Raw genomic sequence first — 19,902 nt, forward strand, 5'->3', positions numbered from 1 at the left:
GGGCCGGGCGAGAGCAAAGGAGCCGTGTCAGTGCAGAGATCTTGGGAGAGGGTGGACGGTTTCCCAAAGCAGCAGGAGAAAGAGTTCTGCTCGCTCAATCACAGACTGTGCGGGCCGGGCGACCAGCACCACCTCACCTCAGAGGTGGGAGCAGCAGGTGTACAGAGTGAGCTGAGGCTAGGGCTAGAGGGACTTGCTCGGGGTCACACGATGCCACAGTAAGTGGAGCATCAGGACCAGAGCTCTCATCACCCAGGCTCCAAAACGGGGCTCTTTCCCACTACACCCATTGTCAAGGAATCCATCCTCCCCACACCACCACTCCGTTACTCCCAGTAGCTTCTCACCTTGAAAGACTGGTGAACATCGGTGGTTTTCCTCCTTGGGAGGACACCAGAAGCACAAGTGGAGATTTTAGAAATGATATAGCCCAGCTCTTCCTAATTTGACCCATTGGGGAATGGGGCCCAAGCATATGTACTTCTAAACGGCTGCAGAATTAATCACCTCTGATGTGCGGCCAGAACTGAAAGCCATTGATCCAGCTGCAATGATTACACAACAGTTTAACATTAATAACGTTTTCTTTATCGGAGCCCAGACTGGTTCATTCATTCAATAAACACTTTTGAGCTCCTGCTACCAAATGAACTAATGTTCTTGGTAAAGCATCCATCTTGGTCCCGGGCACACAGAAGGTGCTCAATACTTCAATTATATCCATCACCCCTTAACGAGAGCTTCCGCTTTGGCGAAGAATGGGCAAATGGATGGGAATGCAGAGGTGAGGAGACTCGGGCAGCCTCAATGCAGAGACAGGCAGGTAAACAATTATCGCCAGTGGAATCACGCCGGCCAGGGAGGCGGCTGGCGGCGGGCAGGGGAGGCTTTGCCAGTGAGCTGCTTGTGAGCTGCACAGTGGCGTGTGATAAATGTCCAATGCCTTCTTACTGGAAGACCCTGGGCCGAGGGGTGAGACACACACGCTCACTACCCTCACCCTCCTGCCAAGCCGTCTGATCTCGGCAGCTCAGCTGTCAGGCCAGGCCCAGTTTCCCGCATAAAAGAGAGACTGCAGTTCAGAGCATGTAAATGTCTAGCCAGGAGCCAGGAGCCTGGCCCAGGGAAGAACACTGTGGCACACCCTTCATTTCCCAAACCCTCTGGAAAACGCTATGTAGGAACACGTGCTCACGCGCACACCCGGTGCACAGCCCGGCGCCCAGGCTTTGACGAGCCTGCCTCTGGGAGGCAGCGGGTGAGCGGAGCAGACACTCCATTCACAGCCCAGCTCCGCCCTTGCCGCTCCGAGTCCTCTTTCTCCACGCGTAATGGCGCCTTCTTTGAATGTTGCTGGAGAGGGATGAGAAGATACCGTGCGATCTGCCCGGCTCAGAGAAGGAGCCCTGAGCTGCTGCGCTTTGCCTCCCCGTAGTCCTCAGAGCCTCGGGCGGGAGTAGCCCCTCGGCTACCATTAACCAAGCAACCCCTGGCCCAGATACCTCCTAAGTCTCTTTACACCACTTCCCTGCTGAATCCGCAGTGCCATACTGTTGGGTTGGCATAAATGAAGAGGGGAAAGTGCAGGAGAGAAAAATCTTTCCATGCAGTTGAAGAAGGCGTCCCAAGGAAAGGTGTGGAGTGGAGGGGCCTGGGTCCGCTCTTCCATGGAGAGCTGTGTGTGGGGCCACGCCTGCAGATGCGGGCCCACGGCCCAGGGCGAGAGGCCTCCCGGCCACGCTGGACTCTATCAGCTCCTGTCTGTGATGGACACAGGGCCTGGGGAGGGCAGGCAAGGCAGGAAGCAACAAGAATTCCAAGCTCCCAGCCCAGTGATGGATGATTCATCCCTCACTCCTCATGCCATCTCCCATTTGTGCTGTTCTCATCTTTATTTCATGAATATTTTATTCTCAGAGCAATGGCTCCACATCCGCCATAAATCTAGCGGGCGGCTCTTTACTGCATGCACAGAGCTTGCTGTGCTCACCGCACTGGGTAACTACATAATCGTCTGATTCCTTAGAAAAAATATGAGTTCAAATCCACATGAATATTAAGGGGTTGAATGCACATTACTACTCTTCCTCAAGTAGGTGTCTAAACTCTGAAGACATCCCAGCGCGAGCCATTAAACACAACTTGGCTCCACCCTAAGACAGGTTTTCTCGGCTCTTAAGAAATATGGCCAGTGCCCCCAAATGCAACATTCTTAGATTAACCAAACACTGTCACCTAATTGCAAACGGTGCTCCATAAAACACAGGCAACCAGTAGCACCAAGCAGTTCTGGATTAAATGCCATCATCATTTTTCGAAGGTTTTAAAGATGTGCTTCTGAAATACTGATGTTTCGTCCCTTTCCTGGTTCTGGGACTGCCACACCCTGGCTGCCCACTGATGCCTCTGTCATATAGCCCTGGGTAGTGACAAGCAGGGTAGGGTCCCCTGGTGATGGCATGGAGGGGGCTGCCATGATGAGTGGGCTGGAGAGGGGAGATGTTTGTGGCCCTTCCTTAACTACTCGTCAGAATAATTCACTGTCCCTCCTGGTAACTTCTTCACACAAAATTTTCCAGTAGCTGAAGAAGTTTAGGGCAGAATTATCAACTGTTCCTTTTAGTAGGGTTCCCTCAAATTTCTTCCTTCCTTCTCTCCTGAGCTCCAGGGGTGACAGGAGAGCCACCAAGGCCGTGGCAGATCCCAGCCTCACATTCCCTTACATGGAGGAGCACAGAAGGCAGAGGAGGAAGACAGATGTCCCAGGAACATTTTGGATGCACTGAGTCAAGCACTGCCCTCCTTCCAGGGAAAAGAAAGTGTAACTGCAGAGAGCTCAGTGCCTGAGAGTCAGACTGGAGCGAGGGTGTCCTCTGTCACTGTCCTCATCCCCAACCCACCAGGAGCCGCCACAGACTGAAGAACGGATGTGGACCAGCCAGAGATGGTGGCCATGTGGCTCCATCCTTACTGCTGTCTCCTCTACCGCTGAAACTGTTTCCTGAACTGCCATGTTACCTGGGCCTCCAGCAAAGACAAAAACAAGACAGAAGTGATTCTGGATTTAATGCTGGTTGTTTCCCTGTTTCCTGTTTGAGACTGACATCTGTTTGCACCAACAGGATCTATAAGTAGAGGTGCAATTCTAGATGTCACTGAGGTATATACGGCAGGAAGTGACAGCCCTACACGCGGCGTGGCTGGGCTGGTGCCTGTGTGCAGCTTTCTGCCGGCAGAGAATCATCCCCAAATGACGCCCCTTGCCACCCTCCCTTGGGGAAAAGAGACCTTGGTGAAGGCTTTAAGAAAAAAAATATGAGCTTGAAGAAGAACAAAATCCCAATGAGAAGGAAGCTTCGAGGGCCAGATCAGCCTGTGGTCGGTGCACAAATCGGGGAGGAAGGTACCCAGAGCCTGGAGTCTGGACAGTGAGTGTGCCCCGAGCCAGGTGAGCCCAGGAGGGATGTGAGCAAGGCTGGGCCCTGCAAGGAAGGGGGAGAGAGGGAGGAAGGGATGGGGATCCCCCTACACGTGCGAGAGCAGCGCCCATGGCCCTTGGCGAGAAGTCAAAGAGAATCGGAAGGAAGGAGGAACGGGGCTCCTCTCTTACCCTACAGGTGGTCTCTCCAGGTCAGGGTGGAGGCACATGGGCGGGGCAGGGTGGGGAAGGGCTCTCTGGCGCTGCCCACGCTGTATCTGCTCTATAGATAAATACAGGACTTTAGTGGCCATGGCTGGCACCTCAGCACCTAGTTCAAGCATGAAAACATCCCCTATATTTTTTCTCTTGCTTCAAACACAAAATAAAATCATATCACAATACCCCAGCATAAAAACTGCTGTGTCCAGACAAGATGACTCAGGTAAATACTAACTGGGAAAAAACCGCCCTCCAAATGGCCCGGTGTGACTCTCCTGCCTCTAGGCTATAGAAAGGAGAGGCAGGACCCAGGGTACAGACCTCTTTGGGGGTCTCCTGGTGGCACCGGTTGCTGTTCCACCACAACTCCAGGGCAGCCACCAGGCAGGCCAGGAGGAGGCCGATGGCCAGGATGCAGAAGACCCCGGCGAAGCTGTGCAGCTTGAGGGACTTGCCGTCGGCCTGGGCGCTGGCGTGGCTGGTGAGGTCACAGCGGCCGGTGTGCGGCCACCACTTCTGCTTGAGCACATCCAGGTCCCCTGTGTCCTGCAGCTCCAGGATCCTGCAAGACACAATCCAGGTGAGCTACAGCCACTGGCCGCGTCAACTCAGCTGTGGGGCCCGGCCCTGCCCTGCCCTGCCGGGCTTCCACGGGCAACACCGAACCGTCCCAGCGGCTTTCTGCCTCGGCTCGTCCCCTCCCACTGCGAGCAGAGTGCTCGTCCGGAACATCAGGTTTTGCCACCCCCTCCTCGACAACCCCCTGCCCTCCCTCACGCCCCACAGCAAAGCACACAAGGCCCATCACCTGGATTCTGCGGCAAGAGCTCGGGATAAAACAAAGACAGAAATGAGGGAGGCAAACACCCAGACTGGCAGATTTAGGATGTTTGTGATGGCAAACACGCTTTCTTTCTAACTTCAGTAACTAGCTATATTCCAAGCCTCTCCCCTAGGATTAACCATATCATTCATCCATTGGATTTGAGGAGCTTCTGCACTCTGCCAAGTGCGATGTCCAATACTGCAGAGCTTATGGCCCAGAGATGCAAACACCAACCCTAAAAACTATTAGAGCAATCAGTGTGCAGACAGACGCCGTGATAAATACAGCCACATGAATGCAGGGGTTTTGGGAGGGGTGGCAAAGGCTGGGGGATGAGGGGAGACCTCAGTGAGGAGGTGACAGGTAAGTGGAAACGAGAAGGTTAACTCATCGTAAAAAAGCTCACACAGGTCTAGCAGGTTCTATGTGCTAGGGAATAGTCTACATCCTTAGAAAATAGTGTCAAATCCTCATGTCCATCCTTTGGGATGCTTATTTCTATTTTCCCACTTTTGCACAACCAGAAATCAAGGCAAAGAAGGGTGATCTATCTTGCCAAGCCACTGTGAGGGTGGCAGGGACGGCATTCAACTAGAGGAGGAAGAAGCTTCCTGAGACTGAAACCCTGTGCGAGAGTCTGGTCCGGGCAGAGCTCAGCGTGCTGAAGGAGCCGCAGCGTGGCCGGCGAGGCCGCAGTGTCTGTGAGGAGGAGCACGGCATGAAGGGACGACGGTGAGGCAGGCAGAGCCCAGACATGGGCTCCAGAGGGCAAGGGGGAGTGTGGGTTTATGCTGCATGCAGTGGCGGGGCAGCCCCTGCTGCGCACATGTTCCCCGCGGTGTGTTTCTTCTGTTGGGGTATCTTGGGGTCTCAACCATGAGCCAGTGGGAGCTGGTAGCATCCAGACTCCAAACCTCCAACCTCTTCCATTTGGGGCGTGGAGCTCTTAAGTCCTGGTCCATGGCGATATATTCAGCTAAAGACATCTGTAGTGACCTCTTTAACCCTCTGAGTGTGCGCAGTTAGAGGCAATTCTTCGCAGCCCAGAGAAGCGCACTGACAGCCACATGGTTGAGCGGTGCCCACCCTGCACCTGCCATGCAGACCAGTTGTGACCACAGGCCTGAGGCTGGGCTAATTCTCACGCATGAGCCTGTGTCTGGCGGAGACAAAGGGTCACAGCCCCGAGGGGTCCCCTGACCTGTCAGCACTGTGGACCCAGCACGGCATGGCCTCCTGCTGGCTAGAATGGCCTGGCTGAGTGCAAAGATCCGGCTTGGGGAGCACCAGACCTCAGCTGTGACTCCTGGACCAGGGACTTGCCCCTGCATGACCTCGGTGATCTCATCTGTGCTGCACAGGCCGCCAATCCCTCAGGACAGGGGCTGCGTGTCACTCTCCGTGATTTTCCCTGAGCAAGCACAGAGCCTGGCACCACTGAGGCTATCCACAGATGTTCGTTGTGTCAATAAATGCATGAATGCATTAATTGAATAATGAAAACTTAACAAAAAGGGTTGTTGTGAGATGGTGACATGGTGGCCACTAAGTGGTCAGGGCACTGATCGTCATGAAAGAGCTAGAATGTGGCTGTGCACGCAGAGACTTGGCTGAGATCAATGCATGGTTTACGGGGCATTTGTGTGGGTTTGGGGCATGCTCCTGAGCACCAGATCTCTCTCACATGCCACATTCCATGGTTAAGTGGGCAGCTGCAGTGTTGCTCCTCGTCTCGTGGCTCACAGCGTGCCGGGAAGCTGCGTGCCTGTATGTCCACTGGCCTTAATCAGCCTTTGCCGGTAGGGTGAGTAGGTTGGGCCTTCTGGCACCAGGGCCTCTGAGAAGGCCGGCAGCTGAATGACTAGCAGACTATGGAGAAACAGCAGAGCTTGGTGTTCATGGATATCAGCCTAAATCCCGGCTGGGAACCTCTCGATTTTAGCTTTCTCATCACTAAAATGTGATGTTTTAATAAACGCACCTACTTCACAAGGTTATTGGGACAAAATGAAAAGAGGGAACACACCCAGACCATTAGTGCAAGATCGGGCAGGTAATAGGAGCTCCATAAAAGTGGGTTAGCAGTTGTAGAGTCTGATGGCCACATAGACCGGCAGCCCCATCAGGCCAGTGTAGACATGAGCGACTGTGTATTGAGAACATGGTAGGGACTGATCGTTTTACACTGTTTGTATCCTCATAACAGCCTGCAGACTGGTTCTCATTAAGTCTATTTTATGTCTTGAAGACCCGAGGCTCAGACTCTAGATGACTTGCCCACGCTTGCAATTGGAAGGAGGCAACACTGACCGTCAGAGCTGGGTGGTTCTGACCCACGTGGACGTGCTCTTTCCAGAACATCAGTCTGTTCTCGAGGGCCAGGCTCTGGCCTAGGGGACAGTGAGGCTCCAGCCACACCGTGACTGTGGGGTCACACCCCCACCCCTCTGCTCCTTAGGCAGCTCCTGTGTGACATCAGGTGGCTGCTTCATTTTACTCACTGCCTCCTCTTCCTGCTACCCACAATCGATGCATTTATTATGCCCAATCTTATTCCAGAAATAATAGGAGACAGCACAGAACAAAAACAAACAAACAAACAAAAAAGGAAATTTGAATATGGAAGTGACAGAGGAAAGATAAACAGGTCACGGGTACAAAATGACTTTGAGAATGAGGCTACGCCAATGCGAACGCTAATATCCCATACTCCTGCTTATGAGTAAGCCGGAGTGATAATAGCCACTTCCTGAAGCCAGTTGTTCTATTTTTCAGACAGATATAATTGCAGGTGCTTATCTTGGTTCAATAGTTGTGGAGCCTGCTACACAGTAGGTGCTCAATAAGTGGCTATTAAGTTGCTAAACATTTATTGAATGCCCACTCTGCATGCCGTGGTCTGCAAGCCTGTTACAGCACATAACCCATGCCACACACACACACCCACACAACCTGTTCTCTGCCGAAGCAAAGGAGCGTATCTATATTCGAGGAAAGAGTTTAGTTCCCAGGATGAAGGGAAAGACAGCCGCAGCAGTTCCAGACAAGGCTGAGAGCTATTTATACCAGGCCCCATTTCCTACACATGGCAGGGAGCACTGCTCCCCGACCTCCCTTGCACTCCCCCAAGGCGTGCCCTGGCGAGGGGCAGCCCACAGCTCTGCACACCCCACACAACAAAGCCCCTTAGAGAACCACTGGCAGCAGGCAGTGGGCAACCTGAGGTCCAAGGCTTCCCCGGAAGCAGACGCCGCGTGCCGCGTGCCAGGAGGAGGGTGACCCTGCCCAGGAGGAGCTGCACCATGGAGGAACACGAGGACACTGTGGGAGCCAGCACAGCCCACCAGGGACATTTTCTTATAGTCACAGAGCACATGGCCTTCTGATGAAAGCAAACAGTGATAAACCACTTCTTTCCCAAAGACATGGAAATTGGACTAGCCACTTTTGATTATGGTGATCACTGGGGTGGGGAGGGCAGCCCACAGGGTGTCTGTTGGGAGAAATTTTGCATGGAGACCTCACGGTCAGCAAGCGGACAGGCAGCGGGCAGGCCTGGTCCAGAGCAGCCTGCTCTCTGGGATCCCGCCCCCCACACTGGTCCTGGCCCTTTGCCCTCTGGGGCCATGCAAAGGACATGTCATTCCTTTGGCACCCAGCAAGCCTTACGGCACTGGAGGTGGACAGCTCACCCCTGCCCACTCACCTCTGCCCTCTCCAGGTTGAGTTTTCCTGGTCCTCCTTTGACCTGGTGTGCGCCCCTCTGCCCTGACTCCACTTAGCAGCCCAGCAGAGACCCACACTCCCCGGCCAGCGTCTGCTCTGTCCTCTCTCCGGCATGCCAACGTCTACTTTGGCAGACTTATAGGGCGTATCTGAGCAGGGTGGGCACACGGGGACTCTAACCTTCCCTCACTGAGGACCTTGTGCTTCCATGAGCGGTGAGCGCTGTCTTGGGGCCCATTAGCCGTCCTGGTGTCGCTGCTGTGTTGGCCCCAGGGGCTTCCTTACCATCTGCTCTAGAGAAATGCTCACGGGTCCACGGTCTGTGGAGTCGCCCTGAGCCTCCCATCTTGGAAAATCAACTGGTGTAACCTCAAGAACACCAACGTGTTATAAATTCTGGAGAGAAGCTATTGTTTCTTCATGCCTTTAATCTGAGCAATTGATAAATCACCACTCCTCCTTCCCTCTTGTCATCTCTCTCTGCTCCAGGGATCAGAGGGAGGAACACAATGTATACTTGATTAAATCCAAGAGAAAACCCAAAGGCCTCATTTACCTTAATTAGTCCTACTCTTTTTTTCAGTTTTGCAAACAAACCACTGAATGGACTGGCCGTAGCCTTCCTCCTGGGCCTTCCCCTGCCGGGGCCAAGGCTCAGGTGCTCACGAGCAGAAGGGAACAGTGTGGACATCTGGGGGCAGGAGAAGGCAGGTGGACGTGCTTGGAGATCCAGCAGGAACACAGGCACAGCACCGCGGCTCAGGACACCTGAGTCTACTCCCAGCTCTGCCAGCAGCTGGCTGGGCGACTCGGGGTGTCAATTACTCTTTCGGAACTACAGAGTATTGGAGGCATGGTTTCTGAGTATATTCACCCCATAAAATAGATGCTCCTTAGTGTGGAATTCATGCGTAAATCAGGCCATTAGGATTGCCTCTGAGCCTGCCACTACTTTCACTTGGGTGCTCCTGCCTCATTTTGCGTTTAGGTGGACCAAGGCAGAGCTGGTCCTTGGGGCTTCTCACTGGGCTCTGCAGTTCCACTCCCTCCTCCCAGCAGGATGCCACCTAGCAGATATGTGCAAGAAGAGAGCCCAAGACTCAGACTTGCTTAGGGAAAGGACCCCTGCTGGGGCTGGCTACAGAGAAAAGGCCACTGAGCTACCCATGCCCTTCACTTCCACCCTCTCTGGCTTAAGGACAAGTCCCTTCCCCGCCCCAGCAGACCACCCCTCCTGGGACCAGGAAGCTGCTGCCCTGAAGTCAGCAGCCCCCACCCACCACGAGCACATGCATATGGAGGCATTTTGCTTCTCTGACTCTACTTTTTTGTCTACGTCTCCACATTGGCTATTGCCACTTTGCAGATGCATTTGTCTTTAGAAGTGATTAGTAGGTCCTTATCAGATCCTATACATTATTCATTTTTCTGGCTAACTGCCACTCATTCTCTAGGCCTCAGGTGTCACCTCTTCTGGGAAGTCCTCCTAGGTGTCTTGCACCCTGGCAATGTCCTCACATCCCATGTACGCTGGGCTGGCACTGCCTGCTCACATCACAGTCCCCACAGAGACCATGTGCCCTCATGGAAAGGGACCATATACTTCCTCTTTATGTCAGCACCCAGCACAGGACCTAGGTGGGGGTGGAGGGAGTATGCAGTGGTATACAGTAGGTGCTTAGGAAAGTGGGATGAATAAATGAGTTTTTGTTGGCTCCTCTCGCCTAAGAGAAAGTTATTCTCCTACGCCAAGTGTTGGAGTCGCCAGGCTGCCCCCGCCTACCTCTGGGAGAAGAAGTCCCTGTAGGGGCTGCCGTGCTGCAGGGCGATGCCGTAGCCCTTGCTGCTGACGCTGTTGCTGATGACAGTCACCGAGCAGTCGTCGTCCGTTAAGGCTGCGTACTCCACCACAGCCACGTCCCACAGAAAGGCGTAGTTCCCCTTCTTTGCCTGAAAGACCAAAACCACCAGGAAGTCAGACAGGCCAGGCCTGCTGTGTTAGTGCTGAGCAGGGAGGCGGCTGGAGGGTGGGATATGAGGGCCCCATCCTCAGGGTCCTCCTGCCCATCAGACAGCGCAGCCCGCTCTCCTGCCGTCTGCTGGCCTGCAGACGCCACCGCTGGCTGATGCCACTCATTGTGGTTAGATATAAAAGATGGGCAGGCTCCAGCCACAGCACGGCTCATGGAGAGGGGAAGGGCAGATGAGCTGGAGCTGGGCTGTAAGACCAGATTCCTGGTCACCGTGGCATGGGCCTATGTCCCAGATTAGAGGGGTTGCGTGAGCAAGGGCCCTGAGTTCAGTGCCCCCAAGTCATGGTGACTTAATATCAAGCGCAGGCACATGTCTGGAGCTCCTGTGCATTGGGAAGAACCCATTAAGGACAGGGCCCCAACTACCGTGCCCCGTGCCAGGCTTCCGCCACTTGCCTTTCACTGCCCACGTGTAAGGGTGTGCATGTGCCTGCACACACATACACATGCACATATACACAGGCACACACATACACGCAGTCATGCACACATGCATACACACATGCATGTTTGCATACATACATACATACACGCACACACACAGAGGAGTGGGTGTCCGCAGTGTCAGCGTCTCGGTGTCAGTGCGGTGGGTGCAGATTATTCCATAAGGAGTTTGCCTGAGGCCACAGTTAAAGTCCTACTCCATCACGCCCAGCCACTGCAGCTTTCGATTCTATCTTGAGCCACGATTCTAACTTTGCCTGGAGGTTGGGCACTCAGAGGGAACGCAAGCTGCTTTGCTTTCTGGGAGGAGATGCAAACTAGACATTGTCACTTGGCCGTCTTAAAACAGAGCATAATGTGTTTAGTGTAGCAGAGCGCCTGGCTTTAATTCTATAGTGAGGACACAGGCCCCTCTTTGCCTTCCCCGTCCCTCCTAGCATGGTGCACGCGAGATGCTGGAGGACCTCAGCATGGGTTGGTGATGGGGGTGACGTGTCACAGACAGCAACAGGCAAGCCGGCAAGCTACGGCCTCCTTGGCATGGTCAAGGGCATCGTCCCCGGCTCCTGCCTCGGTGTGGTTGACTCTTTGTGTCCACTGAGACTTCCCAGAGGGAGTGCCACAGCTCCTCTGACGAAGCCAGCCAGGATTTTATTTCTCTCAAGACCCTCAGTGCCCATGGCCTCAAATGGCCCATTTTCTCGTCAGGTGTCCATCAGAAGGATTTGTGGGCAGAGCGTGACCTCCCTCAGGGGAGGAGGCTGTTCCTAGCCATTCACACAACTTTGCCAATGACCTTGTGAGAAACGGCACACGGCTGTGCCCACCACCGACCTGCAGCTCAGGGAGCTGTTGCACCGACGTTGCACCAAAGCCTCGCTCCTCACCCAGTCCCTCTCAGCAGTCCTAAAGGACTTTGTTCCACCCAGCCTGCAACATTGCACACATCTCTCTCCTCCCATGTAGGAAGATAACAGTCTTTGAAATTTTTTCCTGCTGGCAAACAAGTTTTCTCACAAAAAGATATAAATTTTCAGCCTCTCAGTAACCAAGTTTCTCAGCAAAATGTTGACTTACGACCTAATATTTGGCTTCAGTCAGATTTTGGAGCATTTCACAGCCATGCTCACAATTCAACATGACAATCAGACATTGTTATTTGTACGATTTGAAAAGGGCATGTCACGTTGAAGGAAGAATTAAGATCAGGTTCATTTCTGCCTTTCAAGTGATGTTCCACGAAGGAAAACAAAGTGAGCTGGCTCAGACCGAGTAGGAGCTGACTCTGAGGAAAGCCCGGCGCGGCCACTCGAATGGGGCACTGGCTTCCCGCAAGGCGCGGGCCGGGGTGAGGCAGGAGAGCGAGCTGCCTGCGGGAAGCTGCATTTATAGTGCTGCGAGGAGGAGGAGGAAACATCCGGAAGGGAGGCTGGCGAAGACTCAGCCTCAGATCCCTGCTAGCCAGGAAGACGATCAAGAAGACAAGACAGAGTTGGGGTCTCCTTGACCTGCCAGGATGACCCTAGACACTCCATCTCCCCATTTGAAAAACAGGGACCGAATGTAACATTATATTTCTTTCTCTTTTTTTAAGATACAGAATCTCGCTATGCTGCCCAGAGACTCCTGGGCTCAAGCCATCCTCCCGCCTCAGCCTCCTGCGTCGCTGGGACTACAGGCGCGAGCTACCGCTCCAGGCTGCCGCTCTGTGCCGAGCGTCCACGTGAGGAAGCGGTGGCCGGATCCCTGGCCTACCTGAGTGCAACAGGGCAGGAGGAGCCGGAGAGCGAGCGTGGTGCGCACACTTTGTGGTGGGGGCCACATCCGAAGCTCCTGCTGCGGCGCGACAGGCCAGACCCTAGCTGTCCTCATGAAACACGCTCCATTCTCAACGCGTCTTCTTTGCTTCCTCGGCACGCCGGAGCTTCCTCGGCCCCTCTCAGGCCAACGCTGAGCAGAGGGCAGCACCCAAAGCTCCCCTAGGCTCCCAACGCCCAACAGCTTCCAGGGGAACGTCCCGCCCCTTGCAGACCCCTCCGCAGGCCTTCGGGCGAGCCTGTGCCACACATGAGGCTCCTGAGGGCTGACCTGCTGCCAGGAGCATTTCCGCTGCCAGCGGTAAGAAGTGAAAACAGCCCCACCCCGCATGGCTCTGTCACCTTCATAGGGACCCTGTGCTTGCCCTTTTGAAGAATCAGCTCTATCCCTCTCCCAGTTAAATAAATAAGTAAACAATGAAAAAATCTCTAAGGTGTGTTTCTTCGTTGTGGAGTCAGAACCAGTTTTCCATGTAGCCTCCAATGATTATGAATTCACCTCTTTACTGGGTGCTGCTTACCCACAGGCCTGGCTCCCCCATCAGCGGGGGCATGGAAGACATCAAGCATTTGTGCCCTGGAGATCCGAGCGTGTCGCCTCTTCCCCGACCCTCCCGTCACGAGCTCAGCGTCCTCTTCCTTGGTCATCGGCACCCCGCCCTTCGGCTCCTGGTGTCTTGTCTGGCGTTGGTTTGACCAGGACAGCATGCCTATTCCTCTCCCTCCATCCTCCACCCCTTCAAGTCCGTTTCCGAAACCTCTCACACCACGTCTGCCATTTCCTAGTTATGTTGGCTCTTTTCTGTTAAGGATGGTTTCCAGGCTCTTGGGAAGACAGAGCACAGGCAGAACCCAGCCTCCTCTCGACCTTGTGCCACGGCTGGTACTCGTGGAGGGAGAAGTGTGAACTCAGTCACCTCCTTCAGGTGTCGGGACAGATCTTTCGATTTGCTGCATTTGCAATCATGCCTGCTCATACCAGCCCTTGCTCCCTGTGTCTCCTGGCGCTGCCCTGTTCCCAACTCCCCGGCGGCGGCGGCAGCAGCGGGTCAGAGAGGGAGGTCTGAGAGCAGGCAGGTAGGTGGTGAGCTGCTTACAGATAGATCGTTGGCATTTTGTTTCATAATGTCTGAGAGATAAAAGGGAGGCCACAGACTTGGATTCTGATACTTAAGACAAAAACAAACACCGTGCTTTCAGTGGGCTGAATCACCTTTATCCGGCCAGCCCATTTATAATTAAATGCATTCTGAATTTCAGCCACTGAGTGAGCATGGATCAATGCGTTGGAATGTGGCTGTTGGGAAGTCAGACTGGAGATCGGCTGTGCAGAGAGCCGAGCCTCCCTCGAGCCCTCAGCTCTGTGCAGAGCCTGGGTAGGCACAGAAACACCACTGTCCAGCTCCTTTGACCCCAGAGAGCCTTTTGGGGCTAGTTCTAGGACTATAGCCTAGTTTTTTTTTGTTTTCCATGAGCAATAACGTATTTGCAGATTATGCAAGAAAGGAGAGGTGTGAAAGTTAGTATGGTTTAGAAATGTCATTTGGCTACTTACATGGTTCTATTTATTTTTAATTGATAACATCCTGTGGTGAAGAAACTATGGCAAAATGGACACGATCCTTCCTGGCTATCGGCATCGCAAAATGACACAACCCTTCAGAAAGTAAATGATAATACGGAACAGGGATGGTTAAATCTGCTCATGTGTTTTCCCTGGAAAATTGAGAGTTTAACCTAAAAAGTAACCTGAATGTATCCAAAATGTATGACAAATATTCTAAATCTAGAGTGGACATGCCAAATAGGGAAATAATTTCATAAATTACAGTTCATGAATGTGATAGCATTTTGTGTCACAGATAGTAATTATAAAGGCTTTGCAGAAACACTATATACATATTTGATCACTATATATATATACACACACACGCACATGCACATACACACACTTAATGAAAGTAGCAGAAAATAACAGGATGGACACACTATTAGTGATGGATACGGCATTATTGCTGTTTGTGTATGTGTGAAATGTAATGTGCCAAGAGATGGGCAGTATCATTACCTAATGGAGAGGCATAAGTGATGATCCTTAGGACAAGCTGATTAAAATGTTTTCTTTAATCTTGTTTTACAGTCTATACTATCACACACTACATGGGCACCAAATCTGACCCGCGTCCCCCTGGGTGCTCCTGGCTCCACTGGAGCTGTGCCCGGGCCCACCGACAGGGCACAAAGGCCTGGCAGAGCTCTCGAACCTCTCCGGGACACTGGCTTCCCGACAGCACCCAAGCACTTGGGAAAGCTCCCGGACATCCTTGGCCTGCTTCTAAACATTTCGCTTCATTTCATTTTCCTCTTTCCCCAAAAGAAAAAAAAAAAGGCTTTGGTTCAGACACAAAAACAATAGATGCAAGGACTTTAGGGAAAGGAGGAAGAACATCTATCTGTGGCATTGAAAAAAGTCAAGGGCATGTGGCCATCCATCCACAGTATGCCAAGACAACGGCAGCCAGAGAGACCGCCCCTGGCCTGACTCCCAGCAAGCATCTTAGCAAACAGAATCCAAGCCCAGCCCTGACATCCACTCCCTCCCGAGTCCACCTGAGCCCTGGAACATTCTAAAAAGGAAAGGAATTGAGACAGCGAGGAGGTCTGGGTTCAGCACTTAGTGCATCCTTCCTAACGTTTGGGGGACCATGATCAGCCTACGTGGCTGGAGGAAGGTTGGTCTCCCCTCACAAATCCACGGGTAAGCTGGGATATTAGACAACTTGCTCACTTTCCATCATCCCACACTGGTAATAAAATGAGACTGCACCGCCTCTCATTGCTCCACTGACTCCATGCCTTCCAGAACTCACTCGGAGTACAAACTTTCAGAGGCTTCAGCCTCTGAGGCAAGAACCTCATTACACCCTTCTATTCCATCCTAACTGCTTTGGAAAGGGACAAGCAACCCCATTGCTCCCCCAAACAAGAATGCTTGTGCTGCAAACATCAGTCACAAATGCCACCGGGAAAAAGCACTGAAGGAAGCCATGCATCCACAGTGCAGGCGCAGGGGAGGTGTGAGGCACCTGCCGGGTGCCAGGGCCTTTAGGAACCTGACGCCTTTTCATCCATGGAACAATTCTCAAGGACAGAAGATTCATCCCCTTTTACACATCAAGAAACTGAGGCTCAGAAAAATAAAGTGACTTGTTCCAAACAAGGCCAGGTAACGAACAGTGGAGTCACGTCAACCTGAGTTCTATTTTGCTCCAGAGAAGTATGTGCCATCCCCTCTGCCCCGCTGGGACTCAAGAAGGAAAGGCTGGGGGAAATACACCTACTGTCTTCACCCTTGGACCACTTCCCAGGGGACATTGCTGGTGAGAGATCACACATGAATGGCAGTGCCTGTCTTTCCCCAGTCTTACAAATAAGAGTGGTTCATGGAACCAGTGAAACCCTAGAAGGGAGGACACAGGGACTGCAGTGTTTCTGGACATCAGGGACTCCTTGGAAATCTGATGCATCCTCATGTGCTCTTCCTGTCTGTGTGGCACACTCGGTGCCCCCCCCCCCACTTACACCACCCTTCCTCCCAGCAAAGCAGAGCTCAGCCTTTTCAAACATCCCAAGTCTCAGCTCCTGGTTATGTTCGTACAATGGCAACACGCTGTCATACACAGCCTGAACCCTGGCTACACTGATACCTGTATTACATATGCACTGTGCCAAATTACAAGATGCAACAGTAAAAACCCAGACCATCTGCAGATAAAAAGACAATTTTGCAGTCTTCTGGTGGGAGTGTGGGCTGGCATGATTTTTCTGGAATGGCAATTTAGTGGGGAGAATTGAATGCTTTTAAAATGTGCATATGTAGCAATTCCACTCCTTGGGCATTATCCTAAGGAATTATTCGATTTTTAAAAAAATGTTTGTATAAAGATTTTCAGGACAACACTGTTTAAACTAGCCAGAAAATGGAAACAACCTAAATGTTCAATAATTGAGAATCAGCTAGGTAAATGCCAGGATTAGACGATGGAATATTACATTACCATTAATACAATGTTTCAAAAGAGCATTGATTGCTAAGAAAGAGTCCCCTGGTAAAAAAGAGGCAGCCCTGGGCTGTGAGCCAGCCTGGGTTCTGGAGTCTGACCGCATGGGTTTGAGTCCGGCTCCACCGCCTGCCGGCTGCGGGAGTGCAGGCACGCTGTTTAACATCTCTGGGCCTCGGTTCCACCGGGTGTAAACTGGTTCATATCTCAGAGTTCTGATGAGGATTAAGACTCCTCAATGTATGGCACATACTTTGGATCTTGCCTGGCATATGGTAAGTCTAAACATGACAACCAATAATATACTACTTAGTGGAAAAGAACCTGTTAGAATAGAGTACTGACACCGTGGTATCTTTTTAAAGATATTACGTGATATGTTTTTAAGATATTATGTGAAAGTTTTATGTTCATGAAGAATCAAAAGCAAGTACCAAATACAAACAAGGGTCATTGGGGGCAGTACCATCATGGGTGACCTTTGCTGCTGTTTTAGAATCTCCACGTTGTCCGTGTTTCCGCCAGCAAACACCTGCGACTGCCACGTCTAAGACGGTGATTGCAGAGGTTGGATCTCACTCTTTGCACAGAGCGCACTGAAGAGAGCAGAGTGACCGAGGCAGGCAAGCTTCCCACCCCTCCCCACCATCTGATCCCGGCTCTTCTGGGAACCTATAGTCTTGGGGGCAGAGAATCCTTCCTAGGAGGACGACTGTGGGTGGGAAATTGCAGAACGCCAAGCACTGCACCTGACACAGCATGAGGGCTCAACGCATCTCCGTTTCCTTCTCCTTCCTCAGTGTCCAGATGGACCCAAGGGACCAATCTGTCAGCTGTTCCTAAAGCACCTTTCTTTCCCCCGACTGCCCTCCCACCTGTCACTCTCCCTTTTCAAATCAACAGCCCAATCTGTGTGAGTGTGCAGAGTCTGTGTGTGAGTGCGTGTGCATGCATGAGAGTGAGGGTTTATGTGCATGAGAATTGTGTGTGCGCACATGTGTAAGTGTGGGAGAATGTATGTGTATGGGTGTGTAAGTGTAGACACGCGAGAACATGTGTGCATGTGGGCATGTGAGTGTGTATGCACGTGAGAATGTGTGTCCGTGTGTATGTATGTGTGCATGTGTGTAAGCGTGCAGGGACATGTTGGCATATGTGCATGTGGGATGGTGTGTACGCAGGTGTGAATGTGTGCGTATGTGTGTGAATGTACGTGAGGATTATTGACTGAGTGCATGTGTGTGTGAGGGAATGTGTGTGAGTGTGTGAAGGTGTGTAAGTATGTATGCATCACAGAATTGTGTGAATGTGTGTGCATGTGAAAATGTGCATGTAGCTCTGTGAATGTGTTTATGTATGAGTGTACATACGTGCATGTGTGAGCTTGTGGGCCACACAGCCCCCCGGGAGACAGCAGAGACATGGACTCAGGTACCTAGCACCTAGAGAAACACAAACAGTTCAGAAAGGATGGGCCTACAGCTGGAGATAAGGAGCTCACCTTTCCCTGGGCTCGCAGAACAGTGCAAGGTGGTGGCCCCAAATGACATGAAAATGTAAGGCAGGCCATCAGCGAGACACTCAGAGGCTGTTCACAAAGGCCAACCAGGAGGCTGCCAGGAAACCTGCTGTGCAGGGAGTGAAGGATAATGACCCTTTATCCGATCAGTCCCCGTCCCCGGCCCCGGCCCAGCAAAGGAGGCAGCCCAGCAAAGGCTCGGCGGGAGGGAGAGAGATTGCAGCTGAATGAACTCTCCACAATTACTGAAAAAGCTGCTCTCCCAAAGTGGCCATGGGGTGTGAAGTCAATTTGGCTCCTGGCTTCAGGCCACAGTGAACAGGATGGAGCTGGACAATGAGATGATGCAGCCAAAGGGGCAGCAAGGCCATCTGGGAGAGGGATGTCCCGTGGGTATGTGTGGCCACCTAGAGCACGGGCATGAGGGCAGCCTGCAGCTTTGTCACGGGGGCCCCAGTGAGGCCACCCACCTCCTGGACAGGAGGACTGAGATGACAGAGACAGCCCACAGCTACAGCAGTAGAAAGTGGCTCCTGCTGGCCACTCTGGTGTTCCTGTGCCCTGGAGTGACACAATCAGTAGTGAGGAGCACAGCTGGGACCAGAGAGAATGACGGTAATTTTGCATCTCAAAAGGCCACCAATGCCTTTTCTTTTATATTATCTGCTCTTTCATTTCTTAACTTCCTTTATAGAATTTTCTCTCCACTTTCTAGAGAGAATGACATAGTGTGTTGGTGAGAGCAAGGGTTTGGAGACAGGCAGACCAGGCCTTCCCCTTGTCCTTGGCCAGCCACCTGAGCCCTGTGAGCTGAGTGTCCTCACCGGGAAGACACAAACAGCATGCCCACCTCACACACACTTAGCCAAGGAGAGAGAGTGTGGGAAGTGCCTGGTGCGTTGGAGAAACTCAAACAATAAGACATTGTCCTCATGGTGATAATCATCACCAATATCATCTCATAGCTTAAAGTTTGGATCTTGAATAAAATGCAATTGCCTTGGAATAAATAACACTTGAAATTGTCCTCAGTCATCAGCCTGGTAAATTAGAAAGACTGCAAGACTGGGTTGTAGTCTTGGCCCAATTACTGACTCACTGTCAATTTATAAAAATGAAAGAGGAGCCAGATGGTTCTTAGGGTCTTCTCCAGGTGTGATGTTCTAAAAGTCTATGCTATTGACTAATGGTTCTCAAAGTATGTTCCCTGGATCAGCAGCAGAAGCTTCCTAGAGAATTTACTAGAGAGGTAAATCCTCAGGTCCCACCTAGATCCACTGAATAAGAGCCTCTGGAAATAGGACCTAACAATCTATGTTTTAATAACTCTCCAGGTAACCCTGATGCATGCTAAAGTTGATATGTAATGATATAGACAGCTAGGCCAATTAATTTCTGATCTTCTCTAGAAAGCAGGTTTAGAAAGAGGAAAAGTACTAAAGTTCTGGGGTCTTGGATTGGGACACTAAATGGAAGAAGGGGAGCCATATGGTAGAAAGACCAAAGCTACTGAAAACAAACTTTAAGGGAAAATCACACTGAACATCTTCTTCCCCAACAGTACTCTGCTGGTACTTCCCCATCCATTTTCTTCTTAGAAAGTTCAGGATAAACTTCCATGGTACAAACTGTGTCCATTTTCTACTCAAGGAAATTGAGGTTCAGAAAGAGCTATGCCCAAGGCCACAGAATTAGCTCTTGGCAGAGCTTGAATTTCTCCCCAGGTCTCTGTGACTTCAAATGGCCTTCCTCCCTGCCACTTCAAAAGTTCAATGTCAACACCCCCAAAGAGCCGCATAGAGCCTCCTTAGCAACTGGCTCTGTTCTCATGCTGTT

At 51.9% G+C, this 19,902-nt stretch overlaps 1 protein-coding gene across 1 annotated transcript in view; it reads right to left on the minus strand.

Annotated features, from left to right (window-relative positions):
• GRID1 (glutamate ionotropic receptor delta type subunit 1) overlaps positions 1-19,902 on the minus strand; it is a 673,637-nt gene that overhangs the window by 6,451 nt on the left and 647,284 nt on the right. Inside the window, exons 14-15 of the mRNA XM_012788001.2 lie at positions 9,976-10,142; positions 3,962-4,202 (exon numbers count right to left, since the gene is read on the minus strand). Coding sequence (XP_012643455.1) covers positions 3,962-4,202; positions 9,976-10,142 — 408 coding nt within the window. The remainder of the gene's footprint in view (positions 1-3,961; positions 4,203-9,975; positions 10,143-19,902) is intronic.

The sequence above is a fragment of the Microcebus murinus genome, chromosome 14 (genome assembly GCF_040939455.1).
Source record: "Microcebus murinus isolate Inina chromosome 14, M.murinus_Inina_mat1.0, whole genome shotgun sequence".
In the NCBI taxonomy this organism is placed as follows: domain Eukaryota; kingdom Metazoa; phylum Chordata; class Mammalia; order Primates; family Cheirogaleidae; genus Microcebus; species Microcebus murinus.